Raw genomic sequence first — 20,112 nt, forward strand, 5'->3', positions numbered from 1 at the left:
AACCTGTAGGCAAAACAGAAACCTAAACAGGATAGCTTATTGTGAACTGCTGCTGAGCAAGTAGGTATGCAGTATGACTGAGTTACAATAACTTCCAATTAAAATGACATAAAAGTTTTAATAAAAATAAAAATTCATTTATTTGTAAACATAGGGTAAATATAGCTTTTGCCATTTGGCACATAGATACTAGAAAACAAGAGGAGATATAGCATGCATTAATTGTAATATGATGTCAAATTAAATTAATAAGAACAACAAGAGTGTACTTAAATTTTCTGAATTTCGTTATTCAATTAAAATTACTGTACTATCCGGGCCTACATGCGTGTGATAGTAAATATGTAGAAAATTATTGTGAGTTGGGAGTGTTGAAGAGATATGGAATAATACTTTAAAAAAACCGGCCAAGTGCGAGTCGGACTCGCGCACCGACGGTACTTATACTTTTTAGTATTTGTTGTTATAGCGGCAACAGAAATACATCATCTGTGAAAATTTCAACTGTCTAGCTATCACGGTTCATGAGATACAGCCTGGTGACAGACAGACAGACGGACAGACGGACAGCGGAGTCTTAGTAATAGGTTCCCGTTTTTACCCTTTGGGTACGGAACCCTAATAAAATATTGATTATTTTGTCTATACAATTATTATACAAACCGAACAATTCGCTTTGTCGGTCCGGTTAAATGGCTAATTTTCTGGGTCGTGCCATGACTGAATAGTCAGTAACTTGCCAGTCTAAGACTACCTCAGTAAATTAGTCGAGTAGCGAGTATTTTTGTTAATTCTCTCTTTTGTTAAGTCTAATTATTCTTATTTTGGCATTTTATCCATCCAGGAATTCCAGGACTAACAGCACCCGATTATAAGGTATTCCTAAGCTGTCAGAAGAAACGTTGGTTGTCCTGGTCGCAGATTATATAATAGTTGTCCTGGTTGCCATAGAATTATTTGCGTCTGTCTTGTCTTTTTGAAGCGAGATCCGGATATGCTTGAAATACTTAAGTCACACGAATCTTGCCGCCGCCATACAATCGAAATTACCCTCTCATTTTAAAATTACATTCTGAAATAATATGAAATTGGCAATATGACTATTTAAGTACCTAGGTAACATTATCTATGTCTGGTACGTAGGCAGAAGTTTAAAGCGGTTTTATATGTACATACAATAAAACTTCTACTAGCTTCTATTTTCTTTGTATAACATTTTTTTGCAACCTACTTTACTAGTAGACACAGATATGATATGACGTAAATGTTCGTGCCAAGTTTCATGTAATTTAAGCATGTCGTTTTAAAATAAGGGCGTCACTTCAATTGTATGGGAGCGGCTTCGTGCTCGAGTTCGTGTGACTCTTAATAATATATACTTGCATCAAAAGCGAATTGTATAATTATTATACATGTACCTACTTCGTCATTAATGACCTCTCAAATTCACGGGTTTTCCCAACATGACCTATAACGCACGCTCAGAGACATTTGTTTTAACCAAACTTTTCAACTTTTGGCAAATGCCAAATGAAATCATCCACGTCGAGATTAGTCGACTCAGGTGCTATTTAGACAAAAATACAAATTGACAGTATTATAAGCGTCTTACCTTTTCGTATTAATAAGCTGGTGACTCTACGCAGTGCCTCTCTGGGGGACTTGTGGAAGAACTTGGGCGTCAGGTTGGGGGGCAGCGTGAGCGGCTTGCGGGCGCCGGAGCCGTCCCAGGGCGCGTGCTCGGCCTTCGACGACGCGGTTAGTCGGTCCAGGTGCTCGATGGAAGCCGGCCTGCCAATGCAGACTGCGGTTAGATTGCGATGCGACAGTTATGGTAATATTAGGTACATTAAAATTAGGCTAAACGTTTAGCTCTTATAGGCTAAAAGTGGGGTTACTTTTACAATGTTTCGAGGACCGGGGTCACCTGGGTTTCAAAATACATATCTAAATATTTAGAGATTGGAAAATAGACGGTTATTAAAGATATGGGAGTTAGTTAAGTGTTCTTGTTAATAAGGTCGCTTGAATGCCTGTGTAAAACCTTACCTAAGGGCGGGATGCACCACGCACAATCAACGATGTGTGGCAAGACACTGTTTACTCTATAATTAATACTCTTACAACAATGCTACGATGTTGCTAGGCCTATTTGAATAAAGAATATTTTGACTTTGACTTTGACTTTGACAATTACGATATGAGCAATACTTCTCACACTCAAATGTTGTGTTTGCTGCCAGTCTGACCCCAATCGAGTAACAGAGAGAATGACGACGGAAAACCCACAGAAGGCCCACGAGAGCTCCGTAGCCGCGGGTGCTGGCTGTACGATCGTACTGAGTATACTGACCGGTGCCGCTGCCGCGGGTACCAGCCGCGCGGGGGCCCGCCGAGGCGCAGCAAGTCAGCGCCCGTGCTGACGCCCGCGGGGCCTACGATAGAGCCGCGTCCGTAACCGCCCAGAGTTGCACTGCTCCCTGTGGAACAATTCAAAACAAAATATTATTTTTCCGTCCCTCATACTCTTCGCAAGGGTTGCTTGTTAATATTAGTCATTCAACATAGTTCCATTCGCACTTTACGCCGCGTGAGATTTAAATTGAATGTAGGTATATTTGTCAAATTATTCTCGCATAAAGCCCATGAGTTCACGATATCCCGCCCTCGCTACGGGAACCGTACCGAAATCGCATCAGTGTGATGTGATACTACTGATAATCGATCGAGTTGATAATTCGATCGAGTTGATAATGAGATCGAAGGTTTGTTAGCTCCGGCTGCATGCGGAATTTTTAATAATCAATGATAGATACTATTTATTTCTGATTGAAAAATTACATGTTATTTTTCCTTAAAAATAGCAGAATGTTATAGTTATTTTAAATCCCTAAAACACTTTTTTTACTGCAGTTAGTTCTGTTTTCTGAGAGCGCAAGTGCTAAAGCGCCGCTATACATTATACTAGACACGGTAGAGATATCTGCATCTTACTTCTACGTATTGCTGCGTCCCTGTCGCCAGTTACTGAAACGAGTAAGGTTTAAGAAGCGCCTAAGGGAAACCCAATTTTAATAATTCCATAATAGGAATACGGAAAGTTGTTACATCAATTTGGTTAATTTTTGTTTATCCCCCATTATTGAGTGGGGTGTGGGGTATAACGTTCGCGTAATATTCCCTACCGGCGGAGCAACCAAATCCCTCTAGTTAGTATACCTATACTTACCGCACTACCGGATACAGACACCTGGCAGCTATAGCTCCACCGAGATCCACCATTGAATATAGGTATACCATTGAATACCTATATTCAATGGTGGATCTCGGAGTGGAAGGTCAGCAAAGTTATATTAATGACACCTACTGTTTTTATCTGAGCAATGTAATATATCTTTTGAACGTTCGTAGCAGGCACTGACGCTACCAAAATATTTGTTATTTATAAAGCCACAAAATGCAATAATCGCTTAATTTACTAAGAGCCAGTGCAAGATATTAACTCTGCAAGTCTGCACCGACTTGGCAAGTGACAGAGTGTGGAGTGTCACCATAAACGTGAAATTTAATGTTAAACATACAATATTTATAGTGGCGCTGACACATTTTATTTCAAGTAAAGTCGGTACAGAGTTGACAGAGAGTGAAATGCCAGCAGAATAAATAATCTTGAGTGTAGCTATAACAAGAAAGTAGTCGTTTGAAGGTCAGTTGGCTCTACTTTCCTACCAACTTAAACCAACGGTAACATACAATAATAACGTTAGTCATACAATAGCACATACCACGTATTCTAGACATAGCATATAGTCCCGCTACCCTGTCTGTCTGCCACGCATACGGTAGCTTTACTCGATCGATACGTTTTCGAATTTCGAATCACGCCACCAATCTTTCTTCAGTCGCGGACCACATGTCTTTGAACGGACCAGTCACGGCACGGGACTCGCTCACCTCGTCCCCCGCACCCCTGTATTTTTGGCAGCATCAGTTTCATGAAATAATCTATTTATATAAACGTAAAAGTCCTGACTCCTGACTGACTGACTGACTCACTTAAATCAACGCCCAGCCCAAACCGTTGGACCTAGAGAGCTGAATTTTTCACAACAGGTAGCTTTTATGACGTTAGTATCCACTAAGAAGGGGTTTTTCAAAATTCATCCCCTAAGGTGGTGAAAAAGGGGTTGAAAGTTTGTATGAAGATCATAAATTTTTTTGAGTGCGGGACTTGAAACTTCGTATAAAGGCATATTATTAAAATACAAGAAAAGTGATTTCAGCGTTTTTAAAAATTCATCCTCTAAATGGGTTAAAAAAGGGTTGAAAGTTTGAATCCCTTTATAAATACTTTGAAACTTCCTAGAAAGGCATAATAGCCGATTACAAAAATAAGTAATATTGACGTGTTTGGAAATTCAACCCCTAAGGGGGTTAAAAAGGGGATGAAAGTTTGTCTTGGGGTACAAATTTTATAATATAAATGTTTATGAATTATAATAAGAAAACAAGAAAACTCATTTCAGCGTTTTTAAAAATTCATCCCCCAAGGTGGTGAAAAGGGGGTTGAAAGTTTGTATGGAGATCAAATATTTTTGTGAGTGTGGGCAGGCATAGGCATATTATTAGAATACAAGAAAAGTAATTTCAGCGTTTTTAAAAATTCATTCCTTAAAAGGGTTAAAAGGGGTTGAAAGTTTGTATAGGGTCCAAATTATATTTTAAGCTAAGAGTTTGAAACTTCGTAAAAAGGTATTTCATTAAAAGAGAAGAAAGCTAATTTTAGCGTTTTTGAAAATTCATCCCTTAAGGTGGTGAAAAAGGGGTAAAAAAGTTTGTATGGAGGTCAAACATGTTTTTAAGTGCGCGACTTGAATCTTTGCATAAAGGCATGTTATTAGAATACAAGAAAAGTGATTGACGCGTTTTTTAAAAATTCATCCGCTAAAGTGGTTAAAAAGGGGTTGAAAGTTTGTCGTGGTCCTAATTTTATTTTAAGCTAGGTACTTTTAACTTCATAGAAAGATTAAAAGAGAAAAAAACTTATTTCAGCGTTATTGAAAATTCATCCCCCAAGGTGGTAAAAATGGGGTTGAAAGTTTGTATGGAGATCAAATATTTTTTTGAGTGCGGGACTTGAATCTTTGTATAAAGGCATATTATTAGAATACAAGAAAAGTAACTTAAGCGTTTTTAAATATTCATCCCCTAAAAGGGTTAATCCACGCGTACGAAGTCGCGGGCAACAGCTAGTTGCTCTATACGAGTTCTTTAGAAATAGGTGTTCTGCGAGACTGCGAGATCTACCTATCGATGGTTTTTAGCATGATACTGTTAGCGCTAAAGACAGCTGTGTGTACCCATAGACTGGATGGAGGTCATAGTGTTGTTCCTCGGTGGGCCAGTGGAGTTCCTGGGCGGGCTGCGGGGCACGTCGCATCCTCGCGCAAACACGGGCGTCTCGGGTAGGCTGGCGGTTGACTACAGCTAGATCCACCGAAGATTAGTTAAAGAGCGTTGTTATTATAATTGCCATGCCATGCCGTTATAGTGCAAAAGTTATCTGTGCGTACCTATAGACTGAATGGAGGCCATAGTATTGTTCCTCGGTGGGCCGGTGGAGTTCCTGGGCGGGGTGCGCGGCACGTCGCAGCCGCGCGCGAACACGGGCGTCTCGGGCAGGCTGGCGGAGGTCTGCAGCGGGCCGCGCGCGTCGCGATGTTGACGCTGCAGGGTGCGTCGCCGCGCGCCGCTTGCTCCCATGTCTGAAGGAAATGTTTACAGGTAAAAGACATACATCTACCATGTAGTAGTAAAAATTGGGAATATATAAAAAGGATAAGTTCTTATAGGTAGTCCTCGTTTGTACATTGTATTTTTTTATTGTAATTTTAATTTGTCTTATGCACAATAAGCGTATATGTACAGTCAGCTGCAGATAAAAGGTACTCCCACCCTGCATATAAAATTAAAGGTTTAATTAAACATTTTGTTTTCTTCAGGAGCGATTATTTCCGAAAATATTGACTTTCATAAAAAATATGAATGAAAACTTCAAAAAACTGAATCTTGAGCGTTGCGAGGGTTAAATAAATTTTGCCACCGAGTGAAACACAAATTTATTCACCACACCAACACAAAGAAAATACTTACTGTAAATTATATTATTAAACAGTCAAAGCAAATCGATTTAAAATTAATGTTATTAAATATTTATCATTCAAAATCATCATTTAAGAGTCAATTCTACCAGCGAACATAAGAAAACAATTCAAAATATGCATTTCATTACTTTGCCTCACATGTGAATAAAATAATATGCAACTGTCTTATTAGTTTTTGAACAATCAAGAGAGCCTTTACCAGCTGGTGTGGTGTTTTTTTTTCTAGTTTTTAGTTTACCACTTTGATTTAGATTTAGATTTAGATTTATTTATTTCATAATATTAAATTACATTATAAACTTAATCTATACGAATTTATATTATGATCGTCACTTATTATATACAAATGTCAATACAGATAAAAAATCAACACACACAAACATACAAAGTCAAATAAATGAATGAATGAATTGTCGTAATGAATTGATTTATACATGGCGAAACTATACAAGCGTTTCTAATTGACTACGGAACCCTAAAAAAGGGGTATGCAATGTACCATGTATATGTATTTATAGCGGGTCTCTATTGTTTCCCATAAAGTTTTAAGTCATAAATGTATTGTTTGTCCGCATTTTCGTTAGTCATAATTTGGTTTTTCTCAGCAACGCGTAACTTTTCATGGATGCCATAAAACAAACCTATAACCTTATGAAAATCCTGAAAGTTAACGGTTTCAGAATTATGAGATTATGACTAATGATAATTTGACAAACATTACATTATGACTTTCAATAATTATGTCAAACAAAGGGACCCCATTTATAGCATTTGTACTGCAATATTAGTTGTGTTGTGATGCAAATGACCAAAATAACTTGAAATCGTATGGATAACTTGTAAACTTGGCTAAATAGGCTTGCTTGGAATTTAACAGGATATTGCATATTCTGTTAAACGCTGTTTAACTTCCCTTTAGCAGTACTACACAAATAAAAGGTGAATACACTGAATAGGTAATAGGTACAATGTCCGACCGATAACATTACAATTAATTAGCATACGTGACGTCGCGCACGCTTGAAAGTACACTTTTTGCGACGTTACTACGACGAATTTCAAGTGCTCAACTCCACTCCTTGTCATTTATAATTTGGACTCTAATTGTTCTGCAATGAGGTTGACACTTAGATGAAACTGGTTAACTCAGCAAATTGGTACTAGATACAATACAACAATAGATAATTAAAAAGTGGTAACTACTTTTTTATCGTCGCAAGAAAACTAAAATAGTTGTAAACTTTCTTTGTCAATATACCAGATACCTAAGAATATACTGTTATATTTTGCCACACTATACCATGGAATGAATAACTTAAGAAATATACTTTTAGGTTGTAAAATATGTAACTTTTTTATAACCGTGACAACCCGACGTGGGCTTTAAAGAAAATTATTACACTGTTGCATTTTTATTCTATTGCTGTAGAACGCAGCATAAGCACATGACATGACAGATATAGCTCACTAGATGGCAGAACTTGCAACCCCACGTAGTCCCTATTGCTCAGTTCATTTTTAACTGATTACGGGAAGAGTTATGATTTCAGCAGCTTAAGTTTGTATGCGAGTAGTTATGAATTTATGTCGGTTTGTATCGTGTGCTTCAACCTTGCGTGGAAACTACGGAACTGACACTAATCAGACGGTGACAGCGAGGCATAAATCCTATTGCATTTCCTGTCGGTAGCGTCCGCCTGTCCGTGGAGTCGCTCTTGAAGTTGCTGCTGCGGCGGTTCTTACATGGTTATGCGGCCTGACACTAATCAGATCGGTGACAGCGAGGCATGAATCCTGTCGCATTACCTGTCGGCAGCGTCCTCCTGTCCGTGGAGCCGCTCTTGAAGTTGCTGCTGCGGCGGTTCTTACATGGTTATGCGGCCTGACACTAATCAGATCGGTGACAGCGAGGCATGAATCCTGTCGCATTACCTGTCGGCAGCGTCCTCCTGTCCGTGGAGCCGCTCTTGAAGTTGCTGCTGCGGCGGTTCTTACATGGTTATGCGGCCTGACACTAATCAGATCGGTGACAGCGAGGCATGAATCCTGTCGCATTACCTGTCGGCAGCGTCCTCCTGTCCGTGGAGCCGCTCTTGAAGTTGCTGCTGCGGCGGTTCTTACATGGTTATGCGGCCTGACACTAATCAGATCGGTGACAGCGAGGCATGAATCCTGTCGCATTACCTGTCGGCAGCGTCCTCCTGTCCGTGGAGCCGCTCTTGAAGTTGCTGCTGCGGCGGTTCTTACATGGTTATGCGGCCTGACACTAATCAGATCGGTGACAGCGAGGCATGAATCCTGTCGCATTACCTGTCGGCAGCGTCCTCCTGTCCGTGGAGCCGCTCTTGAAGTTGCTGCTGCGGCGGTTCTTACATGGTTATGCGGCCTGACACTAATCAGATCGGTGACAGCGAGGCATGAATCCTGTCGCATTACCTGTCGGCAGCGTCCTCCTGTCCGTGGAGCCGCTCTTGAAGTTGCTGCTGCGGCGGTTCTTACATGGTTATGCGGCCTGACACTAATCAGATCGGTGACAGCGAGGCATGAATCCTGTCGCATTACCTGTCGGCAGCGTCCTCCTGTCCGTGGAGCCGCTCTTGAAGTTGCTGCTGCGCCGGTTCTTGTTGTAGCCGGCCTCCATGGAGCGCGTCTTCAAGCTGTTGGTGGTGTCGCGGTGCGGCGGGACAGCGGGCGGCTCCGACGGCCTGGAATTTAAAAGCAAACCATTAAATTAATTGACAGTCCGTAAACTTTATTGCAAAAACATATAGTCCACCAATCGTCAGTTAAGGGTTTTACTGTTAAAAGTATATGTAGTGTGTTCTTGCTGATGAGAAAGGTATCCAAAGTTCGCGAGGATGCACTGTGATGGCATTTGTCCCTTAGTGCCAGTTGCACCATCCGCACCTGACAGACTAACAGATTAACGTCACCCGGAGCGCCGTGGCGGTTTACTATGAAACTTTCTATATACAATAAAATTTAGCGAACTCTTTAACAATGACAAATAGTTTGGTGCAACCCGCTCTTAGTCTGTTAACAGCAACACAGTGAATCCTTATAATATAAAGGTTGGTAACTCGCTAGTGACACTTGCACGTCTTCTACATCGTTTCAAGTGCTTGACATGCAGTAGGGCTGTAATCGTTCATAAGTGGCCGTCAGGCGGTCCGTACGCTTTTTTGCCACCGTCGAGATAAACAGAAAAGAAGAAATACCTCTGTATTGTAATATTGTAGGTAGGTACTTATAAAGTTTACGATTACATTCTTTACGACAGATATAATTAAAAGTGATTACGCATGCTAGTTATCAGATATGACATCAAGATCTATAAACTAAATGAACGCAAAATATAATTTAAATTATACAAAATGAATAAGTACGTACCTTCTTCTGGACTCCATTGTAGGTGTGGGCAGGGTATCGGCCTTGTTGACGTGGCGCTTGTCAGACGGCTGCATGATCTCCGTGTACTCGTCGTCCACCTCCTGCACCGGCGACGGCGGCAGCGGCGGGAAGTTGGGCGAGTCCGGCGTCTGCGGCAGCGGGCCCAGCTCGTGCGCCGGCGCCGGCGACGGCGGCGGCGGGTAGTGCCGGTACGAGTGCTCCACGATCTGCACGTTGAGCGGGAAGTCGCCGCCGCCGGACACCGCCGACTCCGACGGCACGTCCTTGGCGCTCGTGGACTTGTGCATGCTGTTCGACCTCCGCCCCGACGACCGGTCGCGCCGGTCTATCGACCGCTGACTCTGAATCTCGTTGTGACTCGAAGATTTCTGTATGTCGTGTCGCTTCTGTCTCTCTCTAGAACTATAACGGAAATTGTTTTCTAATATATCTTTAGATACTTCATCACAGTATTCATCCTTATGGATATTCCAGTCTTTAGGTATATAGGGTGTAAAATGTTTTTGGTCCCGTCCTTGACTTAGTATAGCGCTAATGTTGTTTTCGATCTTTCTGAGGGGCGAGGTGTCGCCGCTGGAGCCGTGTTCGCCGCTCTCCTGGTCGCGTTCTTCCTCCTCTTCTACAGTGGTGATCAGAGCCTGGCGGCTCGCGCTCACTTCGCCGTCGCCTAGAGTCGGCAACGAAACGACTCGTACCATGTTAGGAGGTACCGTCGACAGCTCGTTCACTGTCTCGTTACATTCCGTCGACGGGGTTTCTTCCACTTTGCCTTCCTTAATTAGTGACTGAATGTTATCGAACGTCGAAGAATACTTTTTGAAATCGGTGAACCTGTTCTGCGGCGATAGTTTGTTTTGGACTACGTTGCCCTTCGACGAGTGCATATTTCTCTCGCTCGGCACTTTTCTACTTTTGGGACTGTGGCCGTAATATTCCTGGTTGTTGTACCTGTCCGGCCCGTTGTTGAGATCTAAGCTGAGCCTCGATTTCGGGGAAGTCATCTCTTTGCTCAGCCTCGAATTCGGGTAGCAGAGGTCTATGCTGTATCTCGAATTGGGAGTGTTCAGTTCACGACTCAACCTCGAATTCAAGTCGACGCTATATCGAGATTGCGGGAGGCTCAAATCCGAGCTGGGTCTAGAGTTATACGATCCGACGGATCCCGACCCGCTAATGGATATGCTCGAGCCGTCCATGGACTTGTCGGTATCTAGACTTCTATTGAGACTATGATTTTTAAGTAAGCTGCTCGGATTGGCGGGTTTGCCGTTCGTATTTTTGTTAAAGCTCGGGAGCTGCTTTCGATTTTTGCCCTTCCGGATGATATATGTGCCGGAGGCGAGGTCCTGAGCGCGGCGACTATCGGTGTCGGCGTCGGAGGCGGGCGAGGCGGAGGCGGAGGCGGAGGCGGAGGTGGAGGCGAAGGCGGAGGCGAGCTCGGTGGGCTCGACGCGCGGCTCGCACGGCGGCGGCGGCGGCCAGTACTCCTCGCCCCACTCGTCGTCCACTCGCTGTGGTATCGAACTTGTGCTCGAGTGTGACTGATCACCAGATTTTCTTCTTCGTCTTCCTATTACCTGCAAAAATTATTTTCAGATTTTTAGAATCCATTTTATATTCAGTGACAGCAGGGGGATTAAAGATGATGCTTACTGGTTGAGAGATCTAAGAATAGGTTGAGAGATCCAAATCGTTATTGTTATGAAACACAGAAAACGAAGCGAATGAAGCGAATTTCACTCTTTAGCAAGATACACCCAATAAATAAATAAAAAACAATTTATTAATTAAAAATCAGAAGACAGACAAAATTTCAGTGATCACACTTAGGTTTTCATATTAAATAAATAAATAATAAATAAATAAAATAAAAATGTTATTTATTTAGGTATCAACCCATTACATTAAATTTATACATGCTAATCTATGAAATAAAACTATGAAAACGGATTATATCGCGTATATTGAATTTATAATACATCCTGACGTTTCGAACCCTTTACAGCGTTCGTGGTCACCGGGTGACTGAGGAAAAATTACAAAGTGCAAAAATACCCACATACTAAAATAATGAACAATCATAGACTACAAACTTTAAGGCTGGTTGTTTCATGAGTAACTAACGCGGTAACCGAAGACAATATTATGCTAATCTATATTAAATTTAACTATTCTAAAACTAAACTAAAATTAAATAATCTAACACTAATTAAATATTTGCAGCGGAGGCCTTGCTCATTACCTCATATTACCTTTTATAATACGATTAACGTACCTTTGTGCTCCCCGGAGTGAGTAGAGGATCATCACCATCGAGAGACACTTCCCAAGCTATGGAATTGCGTTTCGAAGGCGTGGTGGCGGCGGGCGGCGGGGGCGGGAACGACTCCTCCAGCGAGTCATCCGAAAAGTGCTCCTCATCGTTGCTGCGGTTCGAACCTCTCATCTTACAGATCTCCATTATCTCCTCCGAGGATCCTCTACACACTTCTCTATGTCTCTCCATAGAACCGGCGAGAGTCCGCGGAGGCACTCTGCTCTTCGGCGACAACACCTCCCCGTCGGATCTGGTGTCGCGTTTGTTTCTTTCTAAATTTTTGGTATTCGAGGGCGATATTTTCTGAACATTGCTGGGGGAGTGGGACTGGCGGGTGTACTGTATGTTGGGGCCGGGGTAGATGGTGACGGGGTGCTCATTGTAGGGTTTGTCGCTGAACTCGGCGGAGAAGCCCATGAAGGGGAAGACCGGGGGGCTGTCGAGGCCGGGCGAGGCTCGCGCCGGCCGCGGCGGCAGCCAGGCCGCGTCGGCCGCGTCCGCCGCCGGCCGCGCGCCGTGCTGCAGCGACGCGAACCGGTACGGCGGCACCGGCGCCAGCTGCAGGTGGAAGCCGTTGCTTTCGTTGTCTTTCTCCCAGCCGTATGGTCGCTGATGTCTTGTTTTTGGCTGAAAAGAGAAAAATTACATGATAGTTTTAATTCGAAAGCAGGTTCATTTACTGTCAGCGACCCGCTAGATGGGTTCTTTGTTCGACCGTGATCCCACTGTGTCGTAACGACAGATACCTAGTTGTCAGTAGGTAAATATATATACAAGCCACGACAGGACGATTACCTACCGTTCTATCTATATGTGAACACCTCCATTTAAATGTACAGGCCACTACGCTAGACTATCTGTAGTTACGACATAGCGGGAACACGGCCTTCGTAGGCGATTTTCGCTACAAATGGGTTTTCTCATGTTATCGGCTACAAAACGTAGCGCGTAGCTCGTGCTGGCAGTGCATGCGTTAATGGTTGTAGATTGTAGAAATAAAGTACTCGGAAAAACTCATGTGCTGCAGTTACATTCTCGTTTTCAGGAATATTCAGACGGTCCCGTTCCAAAACTCTCCCCCGGCACACGGCGCTCCACTGGCGCAATGAAGCTAGCCGAGATCGCCGGAGGCACTGAATGAAAGATGCACTGTTACTTACAAAGGTTGTCTGCGTGGCGGTAGTGATCCCGTTGACACTGATGATGGAGTCGAAGGTCTCCCCGCGCTGTTCAATTGACGGCGTTCGTTTTGCTGAGTTTGCCGGTGATACCCTGGGAACAAATGTTAATATACGTTTATTTAACAGATGTTGAGAAATGGTGCATGTAGATTTATAATTTATTGTACCTATATGTTTGTTTTGTAAATTGTAATTGTATGTTAACCCTAATTATTTTTTAGTTGTGTTGTACTTACTAACACTATATGGATCAAATGATTTGAAATAAATAATTGAATTGAATTGAATTGAACAACAAATACTAAAAACAGAATAATATAAATATTTAAGTGGGAATACAAGTAACGTGATTTTTTTGCCGTTTTTTGCATAATGGTACGGAATCCTTCGTGTGCGAGTCCGACTCGCACTTGGACGGCTTTATTTCTTTGTATATGACATTTATTTTGTTTATAGTTTAAATAGTAGCAAAGATAGATATAACTCCGTAATAGATGGAATAGATGGATACAGTCTAAGGAAAAAACGTGCCTCAAAAATCACGAAAATTTGATATTCCATCAGATGGCGCCACTACCTTTGGCCTACTCTCGTATAGAGGGCGTTGACGGTTTCGTTGTTATTTAACAATTTTAACGTGAAAGAACATGGGTCAAAATCATAAATATAATTAATGCAAATAAAAAAAAAACATTTATCCATATTTAAATACATTTTATCGTATTTTTATAAATCTTCATTTTTAGTTTTAAAGTGTGTCGATGGATGGCAGTGAATTTACTGTGATTACAAAATTGACTATGACAGTACCGCTCTATCCTATTATATCCCCTTTGATAGTAGTGTGGTCTCCTTGTACAAAACACAAATTAAAATATTTTCGTAGAAAGTAATCATTATTATCATAGTTACTTAGGAGAACTAAAGTTGCACTCAGAACTTAATTTTAGATAGAGGCACGCGGAACATTACACCTAAACTATTAGCAATTGTGTGCTTACCGTAGAAGCACTCGGCGTCCGCGAATAACCCTGTCAAACTTCTCCAACTCGTGCAAAGTTTTGACTGGACTTAACGAAGCTGCTTTGAAGTTTTGAGATGTAATTTAAGATAATGGGTTCATTGAAGAATGGCAAAGTCAGTTTACTTGGGCAGGAGGGTCGAGATGATCCGCTGCGCCTCCTCGGGCGGCGGCGGCGAGCGCGGCGACGGCGGGTCGGGCGGTGACGGCTCCTCGCGCTCCTCTGTCGGACGGAACCCGAGGGCAAATTTCGCTCTGAAATTGTAACAACACTTCATTTATTACTGAAAAAAATATTCATTATTACTGATTCTTGTACTTATAAATAATGGACTATTCGGTCTCAATAAATCCCTTATTGGCAGTAGTTTGATTCGCATAATAAGCTTCTATGAACATGTCATTTATATTCCAGAATGCACAAAATCGCTCATGCAAGTTTTACGAATGAAACAATGTAACCCCACCGGGTTACCAGGTATCTTATCCGAACTATTTGCACGTGATTCACCGCTATTGCCGGCCGCATGGTGCAGCGCGGGCGTTACATATGGCTAAATGGAACATGGAACGCACTAATTTTAAATTCCCAAAAGGACGGCCACGCACGCATACCGTTACCGGCTTTGAACGACGTAAAAGCTCGCTAATTACCTCGCCATTGAGTTTTTGTGAGGATAATTGCTGTTGGCCCTGTACTGGCCTTTGCAGTGAAAGAGGGCAAGCGCTTAGGGACTGGGAGTTCTGGCTATGAAAGGGGAATGCAACAGGGCTAAGGGCACTTCATACTCCGGCTTAGGGCGTCGGTGCCGCCTAGGGCCGAGTTACCTTCTAATAAGAACAACTGAGGAGTGTCTTTTCAAAAGGGTTTATTTTTGTATGGTGTTCATAAAGAAATAAGCCCTTTTGAAAAGACTCTCCTCAACTCTAGTCAAGTTAACTACTTCCTCTTACAACAAACTTTACAAGAGAAGAGTCTATTTTTTACAGTAAATATGAACGTTTTAACATCACTGTAGATAAATAAGATGTGAAGGACGGTCATTGCTAGATGTCTGTCCATCTTCTGGATTAATGTCCGAAATAGTGCAAGTTAGTTATGAATATAATATACCTATTATCCTCTACCCCTTTTCGTTCATGTTCTCGACGACTGTCTGTAGCAATTTTGTGTGTGTAAAAGTGGCTATACCGAAGCTGATAAGACAAATGACAATCATCTTTTCTCGTCGAGTTGAGATTCATGTTGGCCGTACAATTTTGCGACTGGGTGTACTTACCTATGCATCTGCCTATCTTGTCCAGAAAAATAGTATCGTGCCGGAGGAGTTTGGTCGTGGATGGACATGAACAGGCCAAATTCTTGATCGGCGAACGAAAAAAAGGAGAAAATCATCGTCTCCCGTTCATTTTCTTTAGTTCTTTGAAGATGTATCCGGAGAACAACGAATCGGTGTCGGTGGTGGAAAAGCTGACTCCATAACAAAGAGATAATCACCTTCTCCCGTTCATGCTCATGTATCCATCGTCCTCCGAGGTGTGTCCCGCGAGCGGCGAGTCGTCGTCGGTGGCGGGTGTCGCAGGCGTCGCCGGCGTGGCAGGCGCCGCCGTGCTGGAGGCGCGCGCCTCCAGCGACCGCGGCTCGCCTTCGTCGTACTCGCTCAGCACCTGGTCCAGCAGCTCCAGCGATCGCTGCACGTCATCGCACCCTCTGGAAACAAAAAGTATATATGTATTTAAAAAATGTTAACTACGCCGGTTTAAAGAAGTAATTTGGCACTTTTGTGTTAACTTTTTGAGTGCGCCTGAGTGAGATGGTGGCAAAACTCAAAAGACGAGCGGTATTATTTGTTTTTTACGAATATACTCGTGTGTGTTTTGCTATCTGTCATGTCATATCGTGTCGATTTCAATTTTCAATACGTTAAGGAATGTTAACGAAGAGCAAGTGTAGAATGAACGAAGAAATCCCGCATAATATTCACATCAATAAATTGCTCTGATAATTAGGTTAAGGTAATATACAGGGTGGAACAGAACGAACGACCTTTACGCAAACGGGGAATTGTTTAGGCTACTTACTTTATTTTTCACTTATTAATCACGTTAATATTTCTAACCGCTAGAGAGATACAGTTTGTAAAACATTTGTGCAAAAATCTGTATGTTTCAACCCTAGCAAGTAGATCCGATGATGTCATCAAGGCGAAGTAAGGTGTACTAGTTATCTAAATAAGACCTTTTTACCGACGTCATGTAGTAAGAAAAGTTAATGACAATGACGCATTCATGTCACTGTAAATATGGATGGTATAGAAAGGATGCCAATCTCTTATGGCAGAATTGTTGCAAAAGTGACCGCTTTCAGCTTTAAATAATAGTTCTAATCTCTCCGGTGGCGCTAGTTAGGCTCTGGGACATGAGTATAACATGAACCATATAAGGCAACAAATAACCCGACCAAATTACGTAGGTTGTTTTTGATAGTATTTCGGTGTATGGTGGCGCCGCCTAATTACTGTTTTTTGATGGACACTTTTCATACATAGAGATTTGCCTCCTTTATATAGTCTCCATGACTGTAAAGTTGACTTTTGCTTGAGTCCTAGCATAGACATGGTATGCTGAAATTGTAGAGTATGGGGTTAATAAAAAGGTTTAATACCAACTAAAATTGTTAATAATAATAATGTTTAGGTTCCTAAACGATTTTCTTTGTGACTACATTTTACTATTTTTCAAAGTTTGGCATATGGATGGTATAGAAAGGATGCCAATCTCTTATGGCAGAATTGTTGCAAAAGTGACCGCTTTCAGCTTTAAATAATAGTTCCTAATCTCTCCGGTGGCGCTAGTTAGGCTCTGGGACATGAGTATAATAAGGCAACAAATAACCCGACCAAATTACGTAGGTTGTTTTTGGTAGTATTTCGGTGTATGGTGGCGCCGCCTAATTACTGTTTTTTGATGGACACTTTTCATACATAGAGATTTGGCTCCTTTATATAGTCTCCATGGTTTGGCACTAATTTTTGAATAGTAAAATGTCTCGCGAAGAAGTACAATAATTTGAAGTACAGACAAACCTCTTTTAAAAATGGCGAAGTTTTTGGTTTGATGATTGCTCGATGATTGATTGAATACTATTAAAAAGGTGACGTGCTTTGACATAATGTCACATATCGTGTTTAAAAATGCCACAATTAAATGCTAACGGTTATTTGAATTTACTCTTTTTATACGCGGAGTGCAATTATAATGCTGCCGAGGCTTTACGCCAGTACCGAAACAGATTCCCACCACCTCATCCAAACGGATATAGGGTAATACTTCGAACTATGGACCGTGTGACTAACAAGCGTCCCATCGTACCTCGAACGGGTCAGGACGACCAACGCGAAGGACGCGTTGTTGAACATTCAGTTAGATTTGAGGAGAGAGTGCTACGCTACTTCGACCGTCATCCTAGAGCAAGTTCAAGACAAGCGGGCCGACATTTTGACACAAATCATTCTAAAATATTGAGAATATTGAAACGTGCCCGCCGTCACCCTTTCAAAATTCAAAAAGTTCAAGCTCTGCTACCCAGAGACTGACTGAGCTGAAGTGCGTGAGAAATTGAATGACATGTTTGGACTTCATTGGATAGGCAGATTTGGGCCACGCCGTTGGCCACCTAGACCTCCAGACCTAACACCCTTGGATTTCTTTTTATGGGGCACTTTAAAAGAAATAGTGTACAAGGAGGAATGCAACACCGCGGACGAGATGAGGCAAAGGCTTACAGTTGCCTTTGAAACACTCCGCAGGAATGTCCGGAACCGAATGTACGACATGGCGGTACTTTCGAGCATAGAATGTAAACTCAAATTAATGACATGACATGTGTCAATTAAAAATGTAAATAACTTTGTAGGGTTGTCACTGATATAAACATGTTTAATTTTAATGATTTTGTTTTACTTTTTAATCCAGCTTTGCGATTGTAATAACTCGATTGTAGATCACTTAGATAACACTGTCCTTTCAGCTCGGTCGCTAGAAATGTTCCACCCTGTATATGTAATACTATTCATAAGTGCTTGTTGCTAGCACACACAAGAATAAATTATATTTGAAGTTATTTGAATTGATAAGTATATTCTTGTTTTTCACTCCACAATTTTTTTGTGTTTGAGCCGAGAAGTGAAAGAGTTAAAGAAAGTCAACAGTCAATACGAATACTTACGACTTAATCCCATCGTATAAGAATTTCATATCATCAGTCACAATCATTGTTAACTACCTACTTCCATATTCCTTTTGAGTACAGTACCTACAGACAACACAAAAGTCACATGCCATAGTAATGTTAAATCTGAAGTTAAGTTCATGTTAAATCTGGAATATATTTGTGCATAAAATGCATGTAATTCATCACTGAGCGCCGTAACGGATTGAAAAATAAACAAGACAGTTTAAAATGATGTACAAATGCTATAACTTTTGACCGAAAAGTTAGTGAATGAGTTTCAGTTTACGAAGTTTTCTTTCAAGTTTTTACTTTTACCCACTGTTTGTTCACGGATTACACAAGGTTAAAAATAACAACCTTTACAAGAAGTAATATGATTATCTATTATAATTTATAGTATATTTATATTATAGGTAGGTACCTAAGTACCTAATGTAAGCGCATAGGAGAATAATGACATTAAGGACGTAACCAAGTAAAGGTCATCGACGAAATCTTTTAAACTGTGCCTTATTTTGTGAAATGATACCACAGAGAAATTTAGAAATAAACTGTTATATTTACCTCGAGCTCCTACGAATAAAGCTTACATATACCTGTTAGAAAACAATTTAAGGTGCTATGAAAACTGCGAACGAAAAACGTAATAGTAAAAGTCATTTGAATAGTATAATGAAATTAATCGGGCTGTAAAAAGAAATACGATCCATTTTGTAGTTGGCGTAAAGCGAAAGGTAAATCAAGAAACCGAATATAATTCAACTTCAGTCTGATTATCTTCAATTGTGGTAGCACGTATTTGGATTCATGTGAAGCAATATGATTCCAATATTGGTAGTACCAATACGTAAAATGTTCATGCTAAGACGACTTCTTGGCAGCCGCCTCAGGATATGTTCCGAGATAATGGTAAATTGAACTCATTTCCTTCACGAGGGCGCTTTAGCTGGAGAACACTTCCTTAACTGCACCATTGGAACCGAATTAGAGGATAACGATATAGTCACATCATTCCAGTCAAGTGACTCTTCCATTCGCTTCTGTTTCTATTTTACTTCGATTCTATTATATATTATATTATTTAAAAGTCAAAATTTGTACGATTTGATACCTACCTATTATTTAGTCAATCACGCCAAGAGCTGAATGGATGAGAATAAAATATTGCACAAGGATAGTTTATTACATACTTGCATATCGCACGATATTTTAAACTCCAAAATCATCCCCTAACCGTGTGAAGAGAAAGGTGAAAATTACCTAAAGACCGCTATTAGGTAAGCGGATTAAGTCGCGGGCAAGAGCTAGTAAGCATTTTTATGTTTTTTGTTGTTATTATTATTACCAGTAATAAAATACCCTAATAAATACAATTAATAACAACACTTATAGATATATGTGTATAGGTATAGGTGTATGCCTAGAGGTAAAATTAACATTTAAAAAAAGCTAATAGTGTGAAAAGGTCATATATTAAGTACATAAACCAATTTATTCGTACATGTAGGTACGTACGTACCTTCTTATGAGCGAAGTTTCGGAATTAATCCATTAATTTCTGACTTATACTGACATTTTGGCTATTGATGGAGTTTCGCCGAAAGTAGGAACATTTTCAAAGGTTAACACGTGGGTTTGAAAGGAAGCCTTGAGGAAGCGCTAAAATGGAATAACTGACAACATTACTTATTAAGTAATAATAACGATGCCACGAAAGCAGTTTTTTGTTACCAATTTTGATCCCGGAAAGTAAAAAGGTTCATGGATGGATTAGAAAAATAAGA

General features: G+C 41.1%; 1 protein-coding gene across 2 annotated transcripts in view; it reads right to left on the reverse strand.

Annotated features, from left to right (window-relative positions):
- LOC134741043 (uncharacterized) overlaps positions 1-20,112 on the reverse strand; it is a 198,108-nt gene that overhangs the window by 32,958 nt on the left and 145,038 nt on the right. For both annotated transcript variants that reach the window (XM_063673787.1, XM_063673788.1), the window contains 9 exons: positions 15,593-15,805; positions 14,221-14,349; positions 13,053-13,164; positions 11,851-12,519; positions 9,555-11,152; positions 8,727-8,869; positions 5,574-5,765; positions 2,354-2,480; positions 1,613-1,791 (listed from right to left, as the gene is read on the reverse strand). In XM_063673787.1, the coding sequence (XP_063529857.1) occupies positions 1,613-1,791; positions 2,354-2,480; positions 5,574-5,765; positions 8,727-8,869; positions 9,555-11,152; positions 11,851-12,519; positions 13,053-13,164; positions 14,221-14,349; positions 15,593-15,805 (3,362 nt within the window). The remainder of the gene's footprint in view (positions 1-1,612; positions 1,792-2,353; positions 2,481-5,573; positions 5,766-8,726; positions 8,870-9,554; positions 11,153-11,850; positions 12,520-13,052; positions 13,165-14,220; positions 14,350-15,592; positions 15,806-20,112) is intronic.

The sequence above is a fragment of the Cydia strobilella genome, chromosome 4, assembly GCF_947568885.1.
Source record: "Cydia strobilella chromosome 4, ilCydStro3.1, whole genome shotgun sequence".
In the NCBI taxonomy this organism is placed as follows: domain Eukaryota; kingdom Metazoa; phylum Arthropoda; class Insecta; order Lepidoptera; family Tortricidae; genus Cydia; species Cydia strobilella.